The 16218-nt window shown below is 41.4% G+C and overlaps 3 protein-coding genes and 1 long non-coding RNA gene across 15 annotated transcripts in view; 2 read left to right on the forward strand and 2 right to left on the reverse strand.

Annotated features, from left to right (window-relative positions):
* LOC123977056 (retinoic acid receptor beta-like) overlaps nt 1-16218 on the forward strand; it is a 182034-nt gene that overhangs the window by 145478 nt on the left and 20338 nt on the right. The window lies entirely within an intron of this gene.
* On the forward strand, nt 300-6363 carry LOC123977055 (B-cell receptor CD22-like). The gene is made up of 9 exons (XM_046059522.1): nt 300-333; nt 1042-1061; nt 1394-1467; nt 1698-2081; nt 2784-3089; nt 3177-3446; nt 4437-4706; nt 5136-5405; nt 5835-6363. The coding sequence occupies exons 3-9, from the start codon at nt 1425-1427 to the stop codon at nt 6233-6235; spliced, it is 1944 nt and encodes a 647-aa protein (XP_045915478.1). The 5' UTR covers nt 300-333; nt 1042-1061; nt 1394-1424; the 3' UTR covers nt 6236-6363.
* Nucleotides 3894-5059, reverse strand: LOC123977059. Its single transcript, XR_006826524.1, has 2 exons — nt 4426-5059; nt 3894-4046 (listed from the first exon to the last, which is right to left on the reverse strand). It is a non-coding gene; the product is annotated as an uncharacterized LOC123977059 (long non-coding RNA).
* LOC123977058 (zinc finger E-box-binding homeobox 1-like) lies at nt 11680-14605 on the reverse strand. 12 transcript variants are annotated; one of them, XM_046059527.1, is made up of 4 exons: nt 14171-14315; nt 13667-13800; nt 12110-12289; nt 11680-11910 (listed from the first exon to the last, which is right to left on the reverse strand). In XM_046059527.1, the coding sequence occupies exons 1-4, from the start codon at nt 14278-14280 to the stop codon at nt 11798-11800; spliced, it is 537 nt and encodes a 178-aa protein (XP_045915483.1). In that variant the 5' UTR covers nt 14281-14315; the 3' UTR covers nt 11680-11797. The 12 variants fall into 12 exon arrangements, with proteins under 12 accessions (XP_045915483.1, XP_045915482.1, XP_045915484.1 ...); XM_046059526.1 differs by having other exon boundaries at nt 11680-11913; XM_046059528.1 differs by having other exon boundaries at nt 11680-11913; nt 13667-13797; nt 14171-14282.

Genomic DNA, 16218 nt, shown 5'->3' on the forward strand with positions numbered 1-16218 from the left:
ATATTTGACATTCATCTTAACAATACTAAATGAATGTGTAAACTAAAATAAATAACAATAAAACTAGAAAATAATTAAACTAAATAATTCAGTAATTTTCACACTGATGAGCTGACGATGCATCTGACTTCCTCAATGACAGGGTGTGGCCAAGAAGTGTGAAGACACTGCAGTATTTTAATCGTGTGGTATTCAGCTTGAAAGAGTAACTCTGTTTGCTTTTATATTGCAAAGGCTCAGCAGGGAAGTCAGTTACTGTTGCAGTTCTGCTGAAATTTATAAATTGCATGATTTTAAAACAAATCTCTTTCAGCTGCCGGCTCGTTTGGTAAGGTAAAATGTTTTTGCTTTTATGTGTGAACTTCCTAACCCAGTCTTTATTTTACTGCTTTTCATGAACTTATTTTTTGGGTTTTAGTTCAGCAGAAATGAACCTCAGATATTATTAATCACACAATAACATCTGGTTGTACACGGCTACTTCCTGTTTGAATATGTGTATTTAATGTTGCTTTAAAAGAACATGAATACTTTGTTTAAGAGATGATTTGATTAAAACATTAAAATGTAACTTCTGTTTTCAAATCCAGGTCATGAGTGTCCCCTGGAACTTTGTTTTTTATTGTCTGTACTGTAATATATGTAACAGAACCTACAGAAAACAGGGAATATAAACCTGCACTCAGTACAATACTACATTAGTGTGTAAACTAAAATAATAATAAAACTAGAACATAATTAATCTAAATAAACCATTTGCACCCTGATGAGTTTAAGATGCAACAACATCTGACATCATTTGCATTAAAATGAGCTCGAATTGCCCCAAACTGACTTCCTGACTGACGGTGAGAGCAGGAATTGTGAAGACTTCTTGTATTTCTGCAGTATTTTAGTCGAGTGATATCTAGTTTAAAAAAACAACTCGACTTGTTTTTATATTACAGTGGCTTAGCAGGGAAGTCAGTTACTGTGTCTGTTGCAGTTCTGCTGAAATCCACAAATTCCCTGATTTTAAAACAAATTATTTCTCTGTTTCAGCTACAGGCTCGTTTGGTAAGGTAAAATGTTTCTGCTTTTGATGTTTGTGCTTTCTAATCTAGTTTTGGTTCAGCAGAAGTGAGCCTCAAAGAAATAAGAAGTTGCTTCAGCAACATTTTATTTTAACTATAATATCATAAACTCACGCTGGATCATTTTGAGTTTATATGAAACTGTTGTCAGTGCAGCTCTGCAGATATTATTAATCACTGCTTATAACACAGTAACATCTGGTTGTCCATGGCAAGTTGGAAATGTGTGAATTTGAGTTTGCTTTAAAAGATTATGAATACTTTGTTTAAAAGATGCTTTGATTAAAATATTGAAAGGTAACTTTTGTTTTCAAATCCAGGTGATGAGTCATTGCAGTCCTGTCTGTGAATATGGTGACAGCCAACATGTTACTGAGTGTCTTCTTTCTTTCAGGTGAGCTGTTTGTTCAGTCACTTTTATTTGGAGATGTTCATCATTTACAGTTTGGACTTAATTTAGAAACAAAGCAGAAAGACCAGCGCAGTCAAATGTTTTATACTGACATTGTTAAAAGGAAAAAGGAGCGAACATGCTGCTGCTGAATTGTAGTTTGTGTATCGTGAACTTTCTCTTCATGCAGATTTTGCTCCACTTCTTGTTACAGTAATCATCTGGTTTTACAGGTGTTTGGGCTGCTTGTCCTAAACAGTCAGACCTCATCATTACTGCACCACAGAAGATGGAAGCACTGAGTGGCTCTTGTTTGCAAATCCCATGTAACTTTAGTGCTAAAGCAAAACAAGAGTTTGACAGCACAAGAGAAACCTTCGGAGTGTGGATTAAAAATGACTCCAGGTTTGGCATCTATCCAAACAATGTGATTTTCAACAGTAGTGGGACAGTTAACACCTATCCAATGAGGATTACTGGAAACCTGAGTCAGAAAAACTGCACCACTCTGTTTTCAAGTTTACTCACAAGTTATACAAACACATACTTCTTCAGAATTGAGAACAAACTATTCATGGCAACAGCATCTTGTGATCCTCTTCAAATAACAGTTAAAGGTGAGAGAGTTTAGTTTTTCACTATATATCTATCAACAACCAATTATGTGATTATTTGGAATAAAACATGCAATCAGTTTCATTTTTGGTTTAAACAGCAAACTCCATGACTCTAACCTTCACTGTGAAATGAAATATCTACTGTAGGATTATCAACAGCAGCTGTCAGAGTCCAACGTTAAAGAAACCAACCAGTGAACAGAAAGTGGTCGTTTTCCAAGTTACTACAGTTGAATACTGCTTAGACACCTATATATGAAAACATCTTTCACTTCTTTATTATGTTGTCTGCATTATTGTAACTGTCATATCAGACAAAATGTCAGTACCTGTCTGCTGAATTTGTTATTTGAAACATGAAAAAGGGAAAAATCATGTATTGAATTATTTTCACTCCTTCACATGTATCATCAGTAAGGGACAAAATGTACAAGACATTTATTGTTATTTAATCTTTATTAGGGGAGACCGGGTATGGTTGTAACATGGGGAGAGTTGTAACATCACCAGCTCCACCAATTAGAGATAAGATAGGAGTTAAGTTGTAGTTGCTGAAACAAAACGTGGAACAACCATACCTGGTCTCCCCTACATTTTAAATGAATCTAGTTTATCTGTAAATTATCAACATAAGCAGTTTAAATCCTTAAATGTCGGCATTGCCCTTTCAGTGTAAAATCTGTGTTTGATTTGAAACCACAGATTCTCCTCCAAGCCCCAGAATTGAGATCCCAGCTGATCTGAAGGAGAAGCAGTCTGTCACTATAACCTGCTCAGCTTCCACTCCCTGTCCACACTCCCCTCCTAAACTCACCTGGAACCTCCAACAAGACTCTCACAGCAACACAGAGGAAAACACCGATCGAACCTTTACAACTAAAATCCAGGAGACCATCACTCTGTCAGACCAACATGATGGATACAACATCACCTGTTCTGCCAGATATCCTGTGAATGAAGGAAAAGATGTCAAGACAGCGGAGGAGAGAAAGACTCTCAGTGTTTCATGTAAGACAAGCAGAGTTTGTTATTGGATCCTGTCAGCACATGATGATTGATGGGATTTGAATAAAGTAAATCTCACATTTTCCTCAGATGCTCCTAGAGACACCTCAGTGTCCATCAGTCCATCAGGTTTGGTGTCAGCAGGTAGCTGCATGAACCTGACCTGCTCCAGCAGAGCCAAGCCTCCCGTCAGCCGCTTCACCTGGTTCAAGAGCAGCAAAGATGGACCCAAGACTGTATCTGGAGGAGAGGTTTACAGCTTCAAGGTGACCAGTGTCACTGATGGAGGAGTTTATTACTGTGTGGCCACAAACGCTCTCGGTAATGAGACGTCATCACAGATTAATTTGACGACTGCAGGTAAATACAGAACTGTGCTGAATCTGCTTTAATCTGATCGTCTCTTCTCTGTTTTGTCGTCTTTTCCTCCTCTGTATTGCTTGTTTGTTTGTTTGTTTGTTTGTTTACACTGTAAAGCCCCTTTTTTGCATTTGTGTGAAATGATCTAATAATAACTAAAAAGAATAAATCTCTTTACATTTGAAGTTAACAGAAGGAATTAAAGTTTATGATATTCACTGGTAGTGTATGTACTCTACTGCTTTTTATGTTTTAACTTTCTAACAGTTTTTTATTTTGATGCTTTTTTTGAACTTCACTGAAGAAGACATGATATATTTTATTTATTGGGTTTTAGTTCAGCAGTAATCAACCTCAGATATTATTAATCACTGTTTATAAGACAGTATCATTGTTAAGTGTACATTAAACTGGACCCAAAAGCACGACAGAGCCGGATAGACGTTCTTTGTACAAAGGGAGTTTATCGTAGGAAATATTTCAATCAGTTCACGGGGGGCACGAAAGATGATCCAGATCCAAACAGGGAAAACGGAGCGGTGTGGTTAGGCTGATGTGGTGAATGTGAAGCAGGTGGGCAGGCAGGCAGTTCCAGGTAGTCTGTGAGACAAGGGAGAACACACAAGGATTAGTTTACACAAGGAAGAGTCAGAAGACAGGTTTTCTATGTGTTAGCTGGCCAAGGTGTGTACCACTGGAGATACACAGACGATCTGGCCAATACTGGTGCGCTGGACCGGGATAGATAACAGGCAGTTGATTGGTAATGAGGTGCAGGTGAGTGCAGGAGCCAGGGAGGAGAGCCACACCCACCTGAAAACCAAGCAGACTCACAAGGGGAAAACAGACAGAGAGGCACAATAGGGTGGGGGAAACAGCAGAGAACAAAAGGTAAACAGAGGAGAAGGACCACTGGATATAACAATCATCACATGATGATTGATGGGATGTCAGCTGATTTGAATAAAGTGAATCTCACATTTTCCTCAGATGCTCCTAAAAACACCTCAGTGTCCATCAGTCCATCAGGTTTGGTGTCAGCAGGTAGCTGGATGAACCTGACCTGCTCCAGCAGAGCCAAGCCTCCCGTCAGCCGCTTCACCTGGTTCAAGAACAGCACAGATGGACCCAAGAATGTATCTGAAGGAGAGGTTTACAGCTTCAAGGTGACCAATGTCACTGATGGAGGAGTTTATTACTGTGTGGCCACAAATGAACTCGGTAATCAGACGTCATCACAGATTCATTTGACGACTGCAGGTAAATACAGAACTGTGCTGAATCTGCTTTAATCTGATCGTCTCTTCTCTGTTTTGTCGTCTTTTCCTTCTCTGTATTGCTTGTTTGTTTGTTTTATTACATTGTAAAGCACCTTTTTTGCATTTGTGTGAGATGATCCAATACTAAATAACTAAAAAGAATAAATCTGTTTACATTTGAAGTTAATAGAAGGAATTAAAGTTTATGATATTGACTGGTAGTGTACGTACTCTACTGCTTTTTATGTTTTAACTTTCTAACCCAGTTTTTTTTTATTTTGCTGCTTTTCATGAACTTCACTGAAGAAGACATGATATATTTTATTTGCTGGGTTTTAGTTCAGCAGTCATCAACCTCAGATATTATTAATCACTGCTTATAAGACAGTATCATCACATGATGATTGATGGGATGTCACATTTTCCTCAGATGCTCCTAAAAACACCTCAGTGTCCATCAGTCCATCAGGTTTGGTGTCAGCAGGTAGCTGGGTGAACCTGACCTGCTCCAGCAGAGCCAAGCCTCCCGTCAGCCGCTTCACCTGGTTCAAGAACAGCACAGATGGACCCATGACTGTATCTGAAGGAGAGGTTTACAGCTTCAAGGTGACCAATGTCACTGATGGAGGAGTTTATTACTGTGTGGCCACAAATGAACTCGGTAATCAGACGTCATCACAGATTCATTTGACGACTGCAGGTAAATACAGAACTGTGCTGAATCTGCTTTAATCTGATCGTCTCTTCTCTGTTTTGTCGTCTTTTCCTTCTCTGTATTGCTTGTTTGTTTGTTTTATTACATTGTAAAGCACCTTTTTTGCATTTGTGTGAGATGATCCAATACTAAATAACTAAAAAGAATAAATCTGTTTACATTTGAAGTTAATAGAAGGAATTAAAGTTTATGATATTGACTGGTAGTGTACGTACTCTACTGCTTTTTATGTTTTAACTTTCTAACCCAGTTTTTTTTTATTTTGCTGCTTTTCATGAACTTCACTGAAGAAGACATGATATATTTTATTTGCTGGGTTTTAGTTCAGCAGTCATCAACCTCAGATATTATTAATCACTGCTTATAAGACAGTATCATCACATGATGATTGATGGGATGTCACATTTTCCTCAGATGCTCCTAAAAACACCTCAGTGTCCATCAGTCCATCAGGTTTGGTGTCAGCAGGTAGCTGGGTGAACCTGACCTGCTCCAGCAGAGCCAAGCCTCCCGTCAGCCGCTTCACCTGGTTCAAGAACAACAAAGATGGACCCATGACTGTATCTGAAGGAGAGGTTTACAGCTTCAAGGTGACCAGTGTCACTGATGGAGGAGTTTATTACTGTGTGGCCACAAATGAACTCGGTAATGAAACATCATCAGAGATCCATCTGACTGTTGAAGGTAAAGATAGTCAGTACAGTTACTTTACTGGGTCCACTAACATAAATCTGATCTGCTTTTCTATATTTTCCTACTTTTCTCTTAATGTGTGCTTTACTTTTAAGTTTTTCCATAGCCGTAACCAGCAATGAGGTCAGCGAGGTCCTGACGTCCGTAATTATATGTAGTCTATAGCCTATCAATAAAATAATTCAAATGAAAACCATTGATAACACAGTCAACTTAAATGAAGTCTTTAGGAGCATGTGGGCGCAGCTGATTATACCAGGGCAACCCTTTTCAACTTAAAAAACTGTTTCACCATCAGTGTCCAGACTTGATGAAGCACATGAAAGGTTGTGGTGCAGTAACTGAGAGCACCACTCGTTGTGGGCAGAGTTTCGGGCGTTACATTTTGTACATTTCCGGGTGGGTGAAATAGGGTATAGCGTCTCCCCATTAAGAGACACGCTGTGTGCATTTCCGCACAAGGCACAGAAGCATGACTACCGCGGTGAAGTTAGTTTTAAGTTGGATATTCAACAGACATTCACTCAGGATCCACTGGCATCTTCTTACTCAGGTTCACCCAGTGTTGGCAGTATTCCTCCGAGCAGGCACGTGAACATAAAAAGGGGTAAAGGCACCTACCCTTTCTCTCCCTATATATTCAGAGAAAGTGCTTTTTTCTGGGGTGCTTTTTTGAAAAATAAATTAATATATACATATTCCTGTTTGCACACACACACAGCTTTCCTGTCAAACAAATATATTTATTGAATAAAAAATATAAATATCAGGTACAGACTTTGTCAATTCCTATGAATGGGGGTAAAATTGTAAACGTGCGGCTGGTGTCGCCTTTTCAAATGTTATCGACCGAATGGATCTCATTCTGATAGTGAAACGAGTCATTTCGCTCGGGTTGTGAAACGAGTCATTTCGCTCGGGTTGTGACAGTCAAATATATCAATCCACTGTGTTACAGCCGCCGTTTTGGCCGCTAGTAAAAGTTACTTCAAAGAACGATCACTTCCTGTCGGCTCGGAGGCATTGCAAGGCTACCCAGCCGACCAATCACAGAGCTTACGGTCAACTTGACCTGTAGTTACATTTTTGAGGAGGTGCACGTCAGGCTACGGTGTAGGTGACGGTATAGGGTAGGGGGCTAAGCTACAAGTACCTCCAGTTTACCACCAATTAGCCAAAAGACAAAAGGCAAAGATAGTTAACTTGTGTCTTGCTAACATGCATGACTTATGAGCTGAGCTACTGTAATAAGCTCAAGTTTAGCTAAGGCAATATATCATTGCCATACAGTCTAATGTAGGCTACAATGGAGAAACTACAGGTGAACACAGTAAAATATGTGTCTAATAATGTAATCACGATCGCCACATTGATATGCAGAGTAGGAGTTAACTAATTAAAATGCACTAATTTGCACACATGCCAAGGCAATGTAGGTGAAAAGGATAAACAAAATAACTTAAGCATATCACCACAGAACTTTCTCAGTTAATGACTTAGTCCTACATCAAGAGTCTTTTCCTCAGATTAACTTGTTTTGGTTAATTTAGAAGAAATCTATAGATGCAAACTAAATGTGTATTTTAGAAGTTTTCTTTCCATGTGAGATCTCAAAATTGACATGAAAAAAGTGCAGTCGATATTGACTCCCAGCTATATACAGTCTCAAAGACCCAGCTGTATTCTAACATTAACTTAGTTCTCCTTATTAGCTAGCCTCCTTAAATGCGTGCTAATAACTTTTTTTAAGCTGGGTCTCCCACATTGACAGCGTTGTGTTGGACAGATTTGTGCAGCTGTGTTCATGAGGGAGAGGGAGAGAGCGAGACAGAGAGGGAGGGATGAGCCAGAGGATGTGCTGCGCTAAGGCGCTCTGCAATCCATTTTTATAGGCCTAGTAAAAAAAATCAAAAATCAATATGTGGTGGTCAGCCTTGATATTGTGGCGGCCGCAACAAATAAATGAACGTATGAGAAACACTGATTTTTTTAGTTAAACTTGTCCCTCTCCCTCATTTTTTCTAAATATATACTAGCAGCATAGAAAACATGCACATTGTGGCATAATTTCCTTTACTGTTGCCTACTCCTGTTATTAACCTAGTGAATGTTAAAGAAGACTATGGTCTCTGTGTGAACGGATTACTTTGTAGAAAAATGTTGAGTATGAAACAATGGCATGAGTGTGAGGGAATTAAAATACATTGGTAAGAAAGTCAGAGTTGTGTTAATATATTTAACATCATGTGATTCAGCGACTCTAAACCAATGCCTAATTGTATTACTAACCTGGGCAAAGGTGACACACCTCGTCATATTAGATTTGAGTGCATATTTTATATTAATAATGTTATTAAAAAGTTAATTTTTATATAAATTTTAATAAAATGCTTTTTTCCCAGTAGTTTCTGTCATGTGACCTAGGGAGTCTAAACCAATGCCAAATATTAGTACTACACTAGGCATATAAGACACACCCCTTCATACTACAATTGAGTACTTTTTCTATTTTCTATTAATATCTATTAATATTTTGTGGAAACTGCTTTATTTTTTAATAGCTTCCATGTTATGTGACCTAGGGACTCCAAACTTATGCTGAATTGTAGTACTACACTTGGGAAATGAGACACACTTCATCATCTTAAATTTGAGTGCATATTTTATTTTTTATTAATGTTTTAATGAATAAATATTCAGTAGCTTCAATTCGGCATTGGTTTGGAGTTCCCGGGTCACATGACATGGCAGCTATTGAAAAAAAAAGCATTTTTTCCATAAAATATTGATATTAATAGAAAATAGAAAACAGGTGTGTCTCATTTGCCTAGTGTAGTACTACAACTTGGCATTGGTTTGGAGTCCCTGGGTCATTTGACATAGAACCTACTGAAAGGCAATATATTTTTTCTAATGCATGTTGTGAAGATTAGTTTACAAAGATCTCCCTGTTTCAGCTACCTGATCATAACTTGTGTGTCTGTATCTTATTTTACGCAATTTTAGTGAGCCAAGTAGTCGGGAGAAAGACCATGATGAACAGCCTGTAGTTAGTGTGTCCACTGCGCCCTTAAGCCTTCTCTGCGCATGGACACACACAAAGGGCAAAATTTAGCTTTAATACAAGTATTTTTTTGCCAGTCTGTCTCTTTGTATGTATTTTCTTATCATTATTGTGTTACTGTAGTGTATACATTTGGTTGTGTTTAGGCGTAATTTAGGTATAAATTACCATATGAAAAAATAATCGGGACCTCACTAATTTATGAACCCTGGTTACGGCCCTGGTTGTACCCTGTGAAGTACTTTCAATGAAATTGTATATACCTTACAAACTATAATCTTAATCTGAACTTCAGCACAACACTTGTCTTCTTGTAGTCACTAATATTGGTTTTGTTTTTTCAAGAAGTAGACGTTCACTCTGTACAATGGCAGGCAGTTCTTGGAGGGATCGTTGGGATCATTGCACTCATCTGCCTGGTTGTCTGTGTTTGGTAAGTATCACAAATCAAAGCAGCTAATTTGAATCAGTGACTGGCACAATGTACACTGCTCCAAAAAATAAAGGGAACACTTAAACAACACAAAGTGTCTCCAAGTCAGTCACACTCCTGTGAAATCAAACTGTCCACTTAGGAAGCAACACTGATTGACAATCAGTTTCACATGCTGTTGTGCAAATGGAATAGACAACACCTGGAAATTATAGGCAATTAGCAAGACACCCCCACTAAAGGAGTGGTTCTGCAGGTGGTGACCACAGACCCCTTCTCAGTTCCTATGCTTCCTGGCTGATGTTTTGGTCACTTTTGAATGCTGGCGGTGCTTTCACTCTAGTGGTAACATGAGACGGAATCTACAACCCACATAAGTGGCTCAGGTAGTGCAGCTTATCCAGGATGGCACATCAATGCGAGCTGTGGCAAGAAGGTTTGCGGTGTCTGTCAGCGTAGTGTCCAGAGCATGGAGGCGCTACCAGGAGACAGGCCAGTACATCAGGAGACGTGGAGGAGGCCGCAGGAGGGCAACAACCCAGCAGCAGGACCGCTACCTCCGCCTTTGTGCAAGGAGGAGCAGGAGGAGCACTGCCAGAGCCTTGCAAAATGACCTCCAGCAGGCCACAAATGTGCATGTGTCTGCTCAAACGGTCAGAAACCGACTCCATGAGGGTGGTATGAGGGCTCGACGTCCACAGGTGGGGGTTGTGCTTATAGCCCAACACCGTGCAGGATGTTTGGCAAATTCGCCCTAGCGCCCTGTGCTCTTCACAGATGAAAGCAGGTTCACACTGAGCACATGTGACAGACGTGACAGAGTCTGGAGACGCCGTGGAGAACGTTCTGCTACCTGCAACATCCTCCAGCATGACCGGTTTGGCGGTGGGTCAGTAATGGTGTGGGGTGGCATTTCTTTGGGGGGCCGCACAGCCCTCGATGCGCTCGCCAGAGGTAGCCTGACTGCCATTAGGTACCGAGATGAGATCCTCAGACCTCTTGTGAGACCATAAGCTGGTGCGGTTGGACCCGCCCGTTCCCCAGACCTGAATCCAACTAAGCACATCTGGGACATCATGTCTCGCTCCATCCACCAACGCCACGTTACACCACAGACTGTCCGGGAGTTGGCGGATGCTTTAGTCCAGGTCTGGGAGGAGATCCCTCAGTAGACCGTCCACCACCTCATCAGGAGCATGCCCAGGCGTTGTAGGGAGGTCATACAGGAACGTGGAGGCCACACACACTACTGAGCCTCATTTTGACTTGTTTTAAGCACATTACATCAAAGTTGGATCGGCCTGTAGTGTGGTTTTCCACTATGATTTTGAGTGTGACTCCAAATCCAGACCTCCACGGGTTTGATTTCCATTGATATTTTGTGTGATTTTGTTGTCAGCACATTCAACTATGTAAAGAAAGGAGTATTTAATGAGATTATTTCACTCATTCAGATCTGGGATGTGTTATTTTAGTGTTCCCATTTTTTTTAGCAGTGTATATTAGACCTTTTAACTCCTTATGAACCTCTGTGAAATTTGAGATCTTGGGACAGAGCCTTTTCTGTCAGGGCCCCGAGGCTCTGGAACGACCTGCCCGAGGAAGTAAGGCTCTCAAGAGTCAGTGTCTTTTTTTTAAAAACACAATCAGAAGGCATATCTGGATTTTATCTGAATTGCCTGTTTTATCTTATGGTGTTTGTTAGTCATTTAAATTAGCTATTTATTGTAGCCTCATGTTTATAGTCAATCTGTTTTACCTACTTGTGATTTCCATTTATTTTTCATTTGTCTCTTGCATTGTCCTCATGTATTTTATCTTTAAAGTGGTGTTACGTGCCCTTTTTTACCCTGTGTTTATCTTTTGTAAAGCACTTTGTACTGTTGTTTTCTAAGTGCTATATAAATAAAGTTAGAGACACAGACAGGAATGCATAAGTTCACAAACTCAAGTGTTATCGCCCACCTCATGCTAAATATCTAAGCTGTTATCCATCTAGGCAATATTATGAGCTTCATTTCTTTGCATTAGAGTTTCACTCTGATTTTTACTTCACCTTCATCTGAGCTCAGTAATCTCGTCCAAGCATCTATTTTATCGTTATAGTGCAGCATGTTGTGTAAAGCAGAGCAGTAAATGGTTAACTCCTACTGCTGTCATAACAAACAATAAAAAAACATGAGTCTTTCACACAGACGGTGCTGCAGCAGAGCTGTGTGGGGACAGCTTGTGTACGCCTGTGGGTGTACTGGGCCACTCCCAGCAGTGAATTTGTTGCTGTGCGAGTCTGAAACAGGACACTGCTGAGAAAGAGCAAACACGCTCAGCAAACCTTTCCGGGATTAACAGATAAAGTGAAGCTCCAACTTGAAAGTCAAGTCTAAAGCCAGGGAATGTCTGACTTTTACAAAACATATTAGAACAGCTTATAGCTAGAATGGAAACCTACATTCTGATAAACAAACAAACAATCCTAATGTTTCTCTGATGGCATCTCACCTCCGTTCAACGAGCCATTGTGGGGTAATACTGTTGTGGTGGCATCATGGCTGTCCTGCGCCGTGGTCCCATCAGCTTTGGTGACCTCAGGCTCCTGCAGGCTGTCGTCCTCCACAATGTGTAGCTCGTCCTTGGTATCAGAGCCACAACTGGCCTCCGAGCCATTGTTGAAGTTCGTCACTGCGGAGAAGACACACAGAGATGGAAGATGATCTAACACGTTCGCACAGGTCCCAAACAGCAAAACAAGGTTTATGGGTGTGCACGAAGTAGAAGCACCACCTTTGCAGTATGCAGATGATTTATCTGACATCTGCCTTGATTTAACCTTCCTTAATAAATAGTATGGGTATTAGAATAAGTTAAATGCAGCATGCCAAAAACACCAGGATGTCCTACTGTATCCAGTCACATTTTGCAGTATGTAGGCCAGCAAGCTTCGAGCCATTCTCACCTACAATCCTCTGCACAGCATGAATATGAGAAAGATGGTCAAAGGTCAAAGCGCAATGTTACAACAAATATGTCCGAACTGTATGCATACTGCATTCAACAAACAGTATATTCACTAACAAGCTCCACGCCAATATGAGGTATAAAAAGGGTCGTTTATGGCAGGATCGAGAGAAGAGGGATGAAGGGGTCGAGGAGGTTGTTTAGGGTTTGGTGGCCGGAGCGGCTGGGAACCCGAGGGGGTCGAGACTCAGGGTGGAGGCTCGTCTCGATAAGCGGCTAGGTTTTATGAACCCCCCTGCGTTTCCTGTTTTAGAAAAAGACAAAATGATTACTTGGCAGAATTAAGGATTTTAGCGTGCATGTCTTTCATGGTGGGAGGAACCCGGAGCACCCGGGGAAAACCCATGCAAAATCCGCACAGAAAGGCCTGGGCTGAGCGAGGACCTTCTTGCTGTGAGGCCACCGTGCTGCCCATTAAAAGACGTTAAAAAAAAGAAATAACTGTCCTTGAGTGAAGCGCGGGTGGTCGAATTAGTGAGAGATCCTGTTCGTGGTCCAGTTCTTGAACTCTAATTAACTCCATTTAGGGCAGCTGCAGTACATACCAAGAGGTACAAAGAAAAATAATGTAATTTGGAACGCAGAATAATGATTGATATATTTCAAAACAACAGGACTAGGTAGTCCGTTAACCTCGGAAAAATAAAGCTTATGTCAGTGACACATTATAATAAACCTGTCTCTCCCCCGACAAAGCCTTAATTAACATTGCCTCAGGCAGCGATTACAACCGTTAAGCCCAGCTGAGCTATGTAAACAGGAAAGACTTGTTGAAATGTTTCTGTACTTTGAAGCGGCACACACTGAATTTGTAAGATTTCGTACACCTTGCATGACAGTATGTCAAAATGTTGGCAGACTGAAAATAATTGAACCCTACTAACTTAATGTCTGTGTTCATGAATAGGTTCTTACCACGATGTGAGGTGCACTCCACTGAGCACTGACCGGAGGGTTTTCTATATTGTGCACACCTAGAATTTGTCTGTTAACGTCACAGACAAAGATAAACGAAGAATTTGAGCTTTCAACATAACTTACCTGTAGGGCATAGTGTTCTTTTACGCAGTTGCGAGGCCACAGCCTTTTCCCCCACAAAGCAGTCAGTCTGGTATCCAGCTGTGTTGACTTTCTGCATGTTGGCACTCAGTCTTTCTTGTGGTTGGAAGGGACTACTTTGAGAAAACAGACAACAGTTGAAATTACATCTAATAAGCCCAACATAGTGATGCATATAAACGAAGTGTTTAACATGACCTCTAAAAACCTTTTACAACTGGATCACAACTGAGCTTTCCAATTACTCCAAAACCACCTCCCTTTCTTCCATTGAGGGAGATGATAACACGTGAGGAGTTTCAGCTTGGAAATGACTGACATATGCAGCATGCGTGCATGAAATTACTTTAAACCTCTCATCTCTCTGGGTCTCAATGTACATAAGCATTTTACCTCAGTGAAACAGCTCGCACTGTGGATCCGCCACAGATTATTTTGCTTTGCGGTCTATTATTCTAACACATCGTTACCTTAATTAAAAAGTACCTACAGGTGCGGCTGCCACTTGGATGTAAACAGAGAAACAGGTACCGCGTTGGAGTCGGAGCTCCGTTCATTTCATGAAAGCTGATCGGTGAAGCGCAACATGAAGTCATGCTCAAACAAACTTCCACTTCCTGGTATGAAAAAAGACCCGGATCTTCTGCTTTGTGCGGCACCAAAGGCGCAAGCGCACTATGATCAGCTGTATGAAGCATGATATGAAGATGATAGTAGGCTACATAAATCACGTTAGGAGTTGCACCTCCTACAAATTTAGCAGCGTTAGTGTGGACTACCTACTAGAACTGTAACATAAGCACACACAGCAACTTACACTCACTGGGCACGTATGCAGGCAAAGGCATCAGATGTGGGCGCTCCTGCAGAATGAAGGTGTGTGTGTGTTTAAAAATGAATAAATAAAATTATATATATATATATATATATACACTGCTCAAAAAAAAAAAGGGAACACTCAAACAACACAATGTAACTCCAAGTCAATCACACTCCTGTGAAATCAAACTGTCCACTTAGGAAGCAACACTGATTGACAATTGTGCAAATTGACTGTTGTGCAAATGGAAAAGACAACAGGTGGAAATTATAGGCAATTAGCAAGACACCCCCAATAAAGGAGTGGTTCTGCAGGTGGTGACCACAGACCACTTCTCAGTTCCTATGCTTCCTGGCTGATGTTTTGGTCACTTTTGAATGCTGGCGGTGCTTTCACTCTAGCTGTAGCATGAGACGGAGTCTACAACCCACACAAGTGGCTCAGGTAGTGCAGCTCATCCAGGACGGCACATCAATGCGAGCTGTGGCAAGAAGGTTTGCTGTGTCTGTCAGCGTAGTGTCCAGAGCACGGAGGCGCTACCAGGAGACAGGCCAGTACATCAGGAGACGTGGAGGAGGCCGTAGGAGGGCAACAACCCAGCAGCAGGACCGTTACCTCCGCCTTTGTGCAAGGAGGAGCAGGAGGAGCACTGCCAGAGCCCTGCAAAATGACCTCCAGCAGGCCACAAATGTGCATGTGTCTGCTCAAACGGTCAGAAACAGACTCCATGAGGGTGGTATGAGGCCCCGACGTCCACAGGTGGGGGTTGTGCTTAGAGCCCAACACCGTGCAGGACGTTTGGCATTTGCCAGAGAACACCAAGACTGGCAAATTCGCCCTGGCGCCCTGTGCTCTTCACAGATGAAAGCAGGTTCACACTGAGCACATGTGACAGAGTCTGGAGACGACGTGGAGACCGTTCTGCTGCCTGCAACATCCTCCAGCATGACCGGTTTGGCGGTGGGTCAGTAATGGTGTGGGGTGCTCGCCAGAGGTAGCCTGACTGCCATCAGGTACCGAGATGAGATCCTCAGAACCCTTGTGAGACCATATGCTGGGTTCCTCCTAATGCAAGACAATGCTAGACCTCATGTGGCTGGAGTGTGTCAGCAGTTCCTGCAAGAGGAAGGCATTGATTGTATGGACTGGCCCGCCCGTTCCCCAGACCTGAATCCAACTGAGCACATCTGGGACATCATGTCTCGCTCCATCCACCAACGCCGCACCACAGACTGTTCAGGAGTCCTCATCAGGAGCATGCCCAGGCGTTGTAGGGAGGTCATACAGGCACGTGGAGGCCACACACACTACTGAGCCTCATTTTGACTTGTTTTAAGCACATTACATCAAAGTTGGATCGGCCTGTAGTGTGGTTTTCCACTATGATTTTGAGTGTGACTCCAAATCCAGACCTCCATGGGTTGATAAATTTGATTTCCATTGATAATTTGTGTGATTTTGTTGTCAGCACATTCAACTATGTAAAGAAAGGAGTATTTAATGAGATTATTTCATTCATTCAGATCTAGGATGTGTTATTTTAGTGTTCCCTTTATTTTTTTGAGAGAGATGTGTTTGTTAAAAAAATTATAAATAAATTAAGTGTGTGTGTGTGTGTGAGTGTGAATAGTTTTCTCCGATAAAGCTTTGTAAAACTGCCTGATGTAAAATGTTCACTACAGAGGCATGTTAGTGGTGATCCACAGCTTGCCTT

Source organism: Micropterus dolomieu, linkage group LG09 (genome assembly GCF_021292245.1).
Source record: "Micropterus dolomieu isolate WLL.071019.BEF.003 ecotype Adirondacks linkage group LG09, ASM2129224v1, whole genome shotgun sequence".
NCBI lineage: Eukaryota > Metazoa > Chordata > Actinopteri > Centrarchiformes > Centrarchidae > Micropterus > Micropterus dolomieu.